The sequence below is a fragment of the Glycine max genome, chromosome 10 (assembly GCF_000004515.6).
Source record: "Glycine max cultivar Williams 82 chromosome 10, Glycine_max_v4.0, whole genome shotgun sequence".
Lineage (NCBI taxonomy): Eukaryota > Viridiplantae > Streptophyta > Magnoliopsida > Fabales > Fabaceae > Glycine > Glycine max.
The window spans coordinates 29058764-29069270 of NC_038246.2; the positions used below are offsets into that span (position 1 = coordinate 29058764).

Here is a 10507-nt window from a genome sequence, read left to right on the forward strand (position 1 = left end):
TCAACTAACCATTACAATTATGTTTCAATATTTTGAGAATGCCATGTACCACTATGTGTTTTTTGTGCAGGATTCGTTTGAGGAGCAGGCCACACAGGGATCGTTCGTCCCCCATGGACGTCAGGATGTTCTCGCCGCTACTATTGGACGTCCAGAGCACCCTGGACGTGTCCGTGCTGCTGGAGCCGGTGTCACCATCAAGCAATACTTTGGATCGGCTCCACGGACGTCCCGCAGCGCTTCCTCCCTGCCTCCTGACGAATTACAGCAGCTGACCAAGTAGATCAGGGACCAGCTAGAGGAGTCTATCACAGGGAAAGTGACGAGGCAAGTCATGGCATCCTTCAGCCAGCTTCAGTCGCAGATGCAATCTCAGGGACTTGCAATGCCTCCTAAGCCTCTGGTTGGTCCCTCCAGTCCTCGAGTGAGCACAAAGGGGAGTTGTGTTGATCCCTCAGGAAACGATCCTGAGACAGGTGACTCTGACAGGTGCGGCTTGTACATAGAAGCAAATCCTGCCCGCCTGGTTGCCATGGGGAGAGTTTATGAGGGATCCACTGTTGTTCATAACACTCCTTTTTTGCCTGGCCAAGTAAAGGTGAGTGTGGAGGAGGTTACAGATGCAAATGCTCCAGTTCCTGTACCCACTGATGAGGTTTCCTTAGTGGGGCAGACACTTCACACCTTCCTTGCTTGGCCGACACATCTGGTCAAGTTTTTATCACAGCAGGTACTTATTGTCCTTACTATATGTTTCTTCTTTTTAAATTAATTCATTAAGCGTGCCTCAAATTAGGCTATTTAATTTTGTTTCATGAACAGGTAGCTGTGTCTCCGCCAAAACCACCTCTGAAGCCCGATCTGGAGGTCGATGATCTGCTTTATCTGATGACATTGACCATCCCAGAGCTTTTCTTGAGGCCTTATCAGGTTAGATGGGATGCCACCATGTTCGGGGTCGTTAATCCAGATTTCCCCCTCTACATAAAGCACGAAGATCTCTCCGAAATCGCACACGGTGGTCAATGTCTCAGCATATCAGTGTTACAGTTGTGGATTCTGTAAGTCTTTATATAAAAGGCTTTTAATTACCTAAGTTATGGCTTTCAATTCATAAATATTTAACTTTGACTTAACATAAACAGGCATCTCACTGAAACATGTATGCGAGTGGGGAATTCTGATATCTATGGATTCCTCGAGCCACAGTCCATTCAGAGGTCTGGGCAATCGCAGTTTGAGTCTGAAAGTTACATAAAGAGTTGGATGCAGAGTTCACAACGCGATGTCTACCTTGGAGCCTACCTAAATGGGTAAGTCACAAAATAACTAAATTTAATTAATGTTTACTAATGTACTAACCTATTTTAGGTTCCACTGCAGCGGACACTGGTAGATGGTGGTCATCCTGCCCAAGGAACACCTAGTTGTCTGGTTTTGTTCATTGCATAACAGGCCAGACAACTACCTTAAGGGGATTATTAATAGGTTAGTTTTCTTTTCAATACATTTGCATTGTAATACCTCAACGTACAACACCAGTTTTTAATTGTTACTCATATGGAACAGTGCTATCAAGGGTCTTGATGATGCTCCACAGCCTAAATCAAAGGCTTCTGCTAGGTGGATTGTCGTCAAGGTACGTCATTTACATAAAACTTCCACTTATATATATTTCTTTATGTGTCTGTACACTAGTTGTTTAATTAATATCCAAATTTCATTATGTATTTAGTGTAATAGACAAAAAGGAAGTACTGAGTGCGGCTACTATGTGATGCACTGGATGTCCACCATCATTTTAGGAACTTTTAGAAATAATTGGGAAGCGGTAAGTTTATTTCAAACAAAATCGATTTATTTATAATTTGTATTACATTATTAAATTATTATGATTTATTTCATCATGCAGTATTTTAATGATCTTAGACCATTGGAGCCAGAGAGATTAAAAGCATTGCAGATCCAGTGGGCACAGTTTTTTCTCCGAGTTAGAGATCAGGCCTAGGATTTAGGGACATTATCTTTAGCTTTAGTTTACTTTGGTTTAACATTTTTTACATTTTCTATGTAACATGAACATTGAATTCATTTGATGATTGTTCTTTATGATAAATCAATTATTTGATGTTTATTATCATTAAAACTGCTTGAAAGCAGAATAAAATGTTTATTTGCTGTGAATTGGGTCTCCTGAAATTGTATTTGACAGGTACAATTTTGGGTTTATTGTAAAAACAGAAAGTATATATAAAAAAAATACTTGAAAACAACATCGGTTATTAACAAAAACCGATGTTAATATCATAAACAATATCGATTATTTACAAAAACCGATGCGATATGAACCTTAATATCAGTTGTAATAGAAAACCGATGTTAACGTTTGTATATTAACATCGGTTATTTGTGTATAACCGATGTCAGCGTTTGTATTTTAACATCGGTTATCTGTAGATAACCGATGTCAACTCTTGTACATTAATATCGATTAGTTATAAATAACCGATGTGAACATTTGAATATTAACATCGGTTATGTACACATAACCGATGTTATACACAAAGAACTACACCAAATAAGTGTATGCATCATCAACGTTGACATCGATTTTCTAACAAAACCGATGTTAATGGAATATATTAACATCGGTTATCGTAGGAAACCGATGTTAATGTATTACATTAACATCGGTTTTTCTAAAAAAACCGATGTTAACATCGGTTTTACTGGAAAACCGATGTCAACGTTCATCATGCGTACACTTTTTTTGCTGTTGTACAATGTGTTTAACATCGGGTATTTAGAGAACCGATGTTGTCACATACATGTTAACATCAGTTCTCCAAAACCGATGTTAACATTGATACATTCAACATCGACACTTTCAACATCGATTTTAGAACCGATGTAGAATGTTATAAATAATCGATGTTGAAAGTGTAAAGTGCTAGTGTTGTGCATGGGAAGGAAGGGGGTATTGTAAGGTAAATTTGTCCTTTCATTATTATTGGGGGTGCAAGAAGTAAAAGCCCCTCTAAGAAAGAGTCAATGATTTAGTAGGGGAAAAAAACAAGTCTTTAAGCCCAACCTAGGATTTTAATCCAATGTTATATTTACTACTATCTCTGGTCCTATATGTAAGAAACATTGACCAATAAAATTGATTAGATTGGTTAATTTTATTGCAAGTCTACCCATGACATTAATGATTTAAGTGATGGTTATTTTCAAAAGATAATTTTCCAAACTAATGTATATATCTTGTTTTGTTGATAACTTAATAAATGCATCAAGTTTCATGGGAAAATAAATGTCCAGATATCAATAATAGATCTCGTAATTAATTAGGGATAAAAATAAAATTTAAATTAAAGTAGTCATATATTTCTTATAATTAGAAGTAAAAAAATATTATTTTTTTATTTCTTATATATAGGACCAGATGTAATAATATACAACATCCAATAAAATGCGAATATATAAGGTGGGTTAGGCGGTTAATGAAGAAGGAAAGAGAAAAAAGATCATAGATTTAGTCCTCTAACTAATAAAAATAACTAATTAATAATTAATATTTATCAATTAATATTTATCAAGGAAAGAGAAAAAAGATCATGGGATTTTCACTTTGGCACTTTAAGACGCTTAGGCTTCAATTCACATGCAATGATCATGAATATGCTGGCATATTAAGTTTTTTGGATGAACCTGTGTTATTTAGTCATGGTTGAACCACACTACTAGTGTTACCACTTTTAATTTCTTAATTAATTCAGTAGTTGAATACAGAAAAGAAAAATATATCATTCATAACTATATGTTGATTTGGTCGACAATTTTACATGAAAAGCAAAAGGGGCTAGATCCAAAGGCTTGAATTCCCATGGACAAAAATCCTGGCATGGTATACCATCCTTTAATTTCTTCTCCAGTAACGTAATTCCTCTTGTGCTTGGAGCCAGATGTCACAAACCGGTGTCATAAAACTCTATTGAATAACAAATATGATAAATATTAACAAGTATTCTTAGTTCATTGATATAATGATTAAAAAGTTTAAAGTAAATTTTTTTTAATTAAAAGACATAAAATTACGTGCTATGATCTTTTTAATTTTTTGTTATGACTTACATCATAAATATCATCTCTTTTAAAAATTTTAATCATTATATCAATCTTACTTTAATAATGAATACAGAAGTTATTGTGTTCTACAAACAAGGGTCTCTTTAATAGGTCTCGGTAATATTGTGTTCTACATCACAATAATGAATACAGAAGTTATCCGATAGCCTTTGTATTAAATGCTAGGCAATATTATTACATACAATCATGCTTGATGGTATCAATAGAATATTATAGTATAGATATATGTGGTTATGAAGCACGTTGCTCATCCAATAATCCAAAAAGCAGAGTAATTAAAGATGCTTTGTTTCTAGTGGTTTCAACTTTCAACTACTCTGGCCGTACAACCTTTTAGGGGTTTAATGATGAGTAGTACTGTGGTTGAGCCAATTAATGCCAAATTGTTGGCATAATTAATATTTGTGTTGATTGGAAGTGTCGGTGATGAGACAGCTAGAAGAAGAGACGAATCCTGATGATGCTGCATTTGGTTGCAATGGCCTTGGGACAATGCTACTACCATTGCTGCAAAGTTGCCAAGCCAAGTTGGAAATTTTTTGCAAAGGAACATTTCTTATTCTGTCCACCATGGCCTTCTCCTGACAGTAATACATGATTTAACATTAGAAAAATGTTTTCAATGATATCTCTTCAATAACTATTGTAAAATTGACTTTGGTTTGAAAGCATCCTAAGATTGGCATGTTTTATGCATGAATTTCTGTAAAAAAAAAAAAAAAAAAAAAAAAGACTAGCAAGTTTTAAGTATGTTACAAACCTTGAATATTTTTTACCATTCGTACAAATCAATCATTGATATATATAAAAAGAGTTAGGCATTCAAATGTCTCAACAGGAAGTTTTGCTAAATAACTTTTTTTTTAGAATTAAAAAAACACTTTTTTAGAATATAAATTAATTATGTTTTTAATCCTTATAAATTAAATATTCAACTTTTTGGGTTTATTTCCTAATAATTTTTTTATTTATTATTAACTGAGATTAAAACAAAATTCATTAATTTATCATGGAACAAAGAAACAAAATCACTAAATTATCAAGGATAAAAAAATTAAAAAAAATAAAATTATTATTTTATTAGGAATACAACACCAAATAAAAATTTATTAGTTAGCAAATGAAAAAAATCAAATATTTATTAGGTATAAAAATATATTTAAGTCTAAATTTAATAGTTTAATAATTAAATAATTATTATCTTTCATGATTGTGCGAACCAAATTTTAAATAAATCTAAGTACATGTAATTTTTATAATAAATATTTTTTTAATCTACAAAATATAATTAATCAAATGTGACAAAAAAAATTTAAAAAAAGATCAATCTCTTAAATAAAATCTTAATACTTTTAGGGATTAGTCCTTAACTTTCGCGGTTGAAGAATACCCTGGTTCACACCAAAAAAATCAAATGTGACAAATACTTAATTTACTTATTTTGTTATTTCTAAGTAACCGTTGAAATAATGAAATATCAATAATTTTAAACTTTCCCTTGTATAGTTAATGAACTGATAATATAAAAGAGTTTTTACAATATCATCCAATAGCATATTACCGTATGTAATAAGTTAGTTAGTTGAGTTTTTTATTAGTTAGTGGTTACCTTAAAAGCCATTTTTGCCCTCATTTCTAATGGTTGACAGTAAATAATTAGTTTTCCATGCCAATGATAATGCATACAAATTAAACTCTTTAATTAGCAAAACATTTTATACTCACAAAAAGATTAAATAGGGATAGTATATTAATATGACTTGTTCCTATACAAGGAAGGAAAAAATATCCGCCCATAAAAGATATTGCAACTAGAAGGAAAGCAAAGAGTAGTACCATTGTTCCTCTTTCCTTGGGTATCTTACAAGCCAATGAAGCCATACATCCAAAGGAATACCCTCCACTATAGTCATTCTTCAATCTTTTAGAAGATGGAGAAATTCCTAGGCTCAAATCAAGATTATGGCTAGTGCCTGCTTCAATTGTATCAGGAAGTATATTCATATAATAATTATTATTGAGTCAATGTTTTCAATCACACATGATAATACAGATAAGAAACAATTATGTAAGAAAAACAAAAACAAAGCAGCAAAAGAAATTGAGTAAGCACCAAGGGAATCAAACTCTACTGGTTTAAGAGAATGTGAGAGTGTTGTAAACAATCTAATACTAATACTATGTTGAATTCCTATCAATAAAAAAAAAAAGGAGCAAAACAAAATGTACACATCATTTGTTCATACCTGCCATGCTCGAATTCGCAATTATTTCTCCCTTATAGGAACAGGGCTTAAAACTTGCGTCCACTTTTCCATCATCACACTTGATGGATGAGTTGGGATAAAATCTGCACGCAGAAAATATAAAATGAAAATCTGTTGGATTTAACTCCTTGTATCATATTATATAACTATATATAGATATATATGGTAGGACAATAAATTCATTATATATCCCAACAAGAACTATTGGAGCTTTCGCTGTTGGATAAGCCTGTCAGGGGCACACAAATCCGTAGAACGTATCATGGTAGGATAAAAAAAAAAAGGAATTGTGTTTGTACTTGATCTTTATATATAACAACTTTTTCACAATATTAAGAAAAAGAAAAAAAGAGAGAAATGTATGATATATAAGAGGAGTAGTGTGATTGTGATGGAGAGATAGAGAAAAAAAAAATTGCAAAAAAAAAAACTGTATGTAGATTGTATTTGTCGGGCAAAAAAGGTAATGCAATGCCTAATCAAATAGGATAAAAATTAGCAATATAATTATCTAAATAACAAGACACTACTAGTGATGTATTCAAATTTCTTTCAATATTCATACCAAACAAATGAATAAATACAATGGGTATAGGCACAATGAATAACAAATGTAATATATACTACAATAAAAAGAACAACAAAGTCCTCTTGTTGAAGTAGTTTCATTGTTATTGAGTATTTTACTGACTGTGCCTATAATGTAAGTACACACCACTTTCCTCTTACAGGAATTACTCACATGTCACATTAGACATCAAGACCGGCTTAACTCTAAGTAAAACCTAATCTATATTTTAAGAGAATTTTTTTCATTAAATGAAAAAGTTATATATTAGAACTTTATATATATATATATATATATATATATATATATATATATATATATATTTAACATTTCTTATTTTATTAAAATTAAAAGTAAAAATCTTTTTGGTGTTAAACCTAAAGCTTAAGTTTTATTTGTTTTATTGTTTAAGTTGATATTGAATATAAAATATGAAAACTCAAATATATTTAAAATTTTTAATAAATGATCAAATTTTATTTTAAATCTCTAACAAAAAAATTTGTTGTTTTAAATCGATGTATTAAAATTTTTGTTTTAAATCTTCGTCGTTAGTTATATGATAGCGTAACATCATCATAATCGATTAATGATATTTAAAAAATTAGTTTGTAAGATGATAGTTATTACTTACTTAACTAATGTTAGATACTCAAAACAAAAATTTTCGATATATCAAGAATTTAAAACAACAAAAAAATTTATTAAAAACCCAAAATAAAATTTTATCATTTATTAGGACTTTCAATATATATAAGCCAAATATGAATAAAATTTGAACAAGGCATAAATGCTTGAAATAGTAGTTCTCACGTCTTGCCAATAAATGGTGCCCTTCGTGGTTCTCCTTGAGCATCTTTGCGAAGGGCTAATGCACCTTTGTATGTTGAACTTCTCGAGCTTCCATTGATTTGTCGACGAAGTAAGAGCACAAACTCTTCCTTACTCAAACCTCTCATCTGCATCCCAATTAAATTATCATGAATTAAATTGTGACACAAAATTCAAATAAACTGATTTCCATATCTAATATTTCGGTTCAATACCTGCTTCAAATCCTCCTCATAATCACTTAAACTAAAGTTTATATCAGCCTCTACTCCACGAAACTTTATTGCAGCCCTATCATATGCTCTGTGAAGAGAACAATATCAAGTTTGTGAACAAGTGTTACATATAAAAACAAAAAGAAAAAAAGTTGAACACAATGTAGCTTCAGTCAAAGGTATTTATAGCCCTAACCTTGCAGCAGCTTGAGCAGTGTCAAATCCACCTACAAAAATAAAATTAGGCTAATTCAGCCACAAATGTACTTATTCATAAAAAAATAAAAAAAAATCACCACAGAAATAGCTTCTAACCAATAATTGAATCAAAATTATTCAAAACAGCACCAACCGATTAAATCAAATATTCACTTACCCAAATAGACCTGCTTCCCACAATCCCTGCATTCAATAAAAGCAAAAACTCAATGATGTCAACCCAGACCAGACCACCAAACAACTAATTATGACAGCAAGGACAATAATTAAGATTACTGCATTCATGGTTTTAAGTTATGGTTGCATGGTAGTTAGCAAAATTCTAGGCAAAATGTGACTGCAATTATGGTCACTGCGTGGTTTCAGTAGACCCCAAAATCCATCACATCAACAATTGCAAAGGTTTTGAAAAACCATAAGCAACCACAATTGTGGCCACAATGTCAAGGTTTTTGGGATCTTTGCCATCACATTGCGACCGCAATCACAACTACATCTACTACATTTGTCTGTAATATTCTACAATATTAAGGATTGTGACAACAATTTAAAATCTTGGTAATTACATACCACAATTTAAAACCTTAACCACATCTATTGATTTTCATCTTATACTAGAAATTGAACATCATAAACCATACCAAATATGAGACTCCCATCTACCAGTCCTGCGGTAGAAGGTGACACCCCGGTACTGCGAGCTGCGAGACCTTGGTCCTCTCCTATTTTTCCTCACATGAGGTAGCTTCTGCTGTAAGGTTCTGAGTCCATTTTGTCCATCAGGCTCTGGTAAGCACAAGTTCAAGCATTGAGTCTTCCCCCACAGCCCCAATTTGAAATCAGGCACTCTAGCTCCATTATCAGCAGCAGCAGCAGCAGTCACAGGGAAAAGGGTCCTTGTCACTATCTCTGCCTCCTTATTGACCCTTTCAGTGGCAGCATCAAACTCTGACTTATCCCTCTCTTTCTTCAGTATGTCAAAAATCAAGGGAGAGGAATTGTTTGAGGAATCATCCTCTGCAGGATTCCACACAGAGGAGTTGGCGGTTCTTGAAGCTGAGATTTCAGGTGGGAAACTTTGCAGCTGCAATCCCTTTTGATCACAGCTTGAATCAGCATCAGCATCACCATGGTTGATGTCCACATTGAGATCAAACATAGCCATGTCTTGGGAAAGCTCTCTTCTAATTTAATCAGCTTACCCTTTTGGAAGAGTATCATGTACTTCCTTCTGCAGTGAAGTCAAAGTACAATGAAACTCAAACTAGGAGAGAGAGAGAGGGAAAAAGGACTTTTAAAGGTTGAGCATAGCAGAGGAAGATAGAAGAATGAGTTGGTGAGGGTAAAAGAGTATCTGTCAGAAGAACAAATAGACTGAAATTAAGGTAGAGGAAGATCAGGGAGAAAACAGTGGAGAAAGATAAGAAAGAACAGGAGCTTCTTCCAGAATCAGAGGGAATAAGGCACAAACAAGAGCATGGTTGAGACTGACACAGAGATGTGATTGGCCTCAAAAGCAAAGATATTGTGAAGTGTTAACTGTTTGGACTGATACACACACATGCCCTTTATCTTTGGATAGAGGGGTAAGGACAAAGGAGACATAATATCAATATCATCATGATTTCACCCCTTTGTGTTTCAATGTTACACCATATATATATATATATATATATATATATATATATATATATATATATATATAAGAGGATGAACCTCAGTTAAAGAATTTCTAACAACTCACTTTTTAACTAACTAAACTAAAATTCCTTGGTATTATACCTATCTTTTGCAGTTGAATAATTCTATTAATGCTCTTATTCAATTGCTCGATAATTTTAAATAAAGAAAATATTAAATCTTTTTTACTTTTTTAAGATAGTGAATATGTTTCGTTTTGATTTATTAATTTTTATATAAAGTAATAGGTGATTAAAAACAAGAGAATGTTTTAGGAGAATATAACGTGGCTTTATAATCCTGTAACTTCATAAGCAATTTGATAAATATTTTTTCTTCTTATTTCGCATAATTTTAATGGTTCATTTAGTGTTTCTCTTCAACAAGATTAATGCATTTAATTTAAAATAACATAATAGATACGACTGGAAATATATTGAAAGATCTTGAGCCTAACCTGGTCAGATACCCTCCTCGCAAGGAGTGTGCAACAGAATTAGCTTGCAACAGAATTAACTTGTCTCTTACTACAGTCACTTTAAAAAATTTGGCTTCTGTAAAAGTATTTTCTTACACTC

At 32.5% G+C, this 10507-nt stretch overlaps 1 protein-coding gene across 1 annotated transcript; it reads right to left on the reverse strand.

Annotated features, from left to right (window-relative positions):
• Positions 1–4149: 4149 nt before the first annotated feature.
• LOC100783626 (AP2-like ethylene-responsive transcription factor TOE3) lies at positions 4150–9909 on the reverse strand. The gene is made up of 8 exons (XM_003535131.5): positions 8891–9909; positions 8407–8432; positions 8227–8257; positions 8031–8118; positions 7798–7943; positions 6396–6499; positions 5986–6122; positions 4150–4730 (listed from the first exon to the last, which is right to left on the reverse strand). The coding sequence occupies exons 1-8, from the start codon at positions 9412–9414 to the stop codon at positions 4545–4547; spliced, it is 1242 nt and encodes a 413-aa protein (XP_003535179.1). The 5' UTR covers positions 9415–9909; the 3' UTR covers positions 4150–4544.
• Between the last annotated feature and the right edge of the window lie 598 nt (positions 9910–10507).

What these genes read in the sequence shown, in the direction of transcription:
- LOC100783626 (XM_003535131.5), bottom strand. Translation starts at nt 9,414, where the DNA reads ATGGCTATGTTTGATCTCAATGTGGACATCAACCATGGTGATGCTGAT. An exon ending in AGATGGGAGTCTCATATTTG is followed by an intron (nt 8,433 to 8,890) that starts GTATGGTTTATG and finishes TATTGAATGCAG; the next exon opens with GGATTGTGGGAAGCAGGTCT. An exon ending in ACTGCTCAAGCTGCTGCAAG is followed by an intron (nt 8,119 to 8,226) that starts GTTAGGGCTATA and finishes TTCTCTTCACAG; the next exon opens with AGCATATGATAGGGCTGCAA.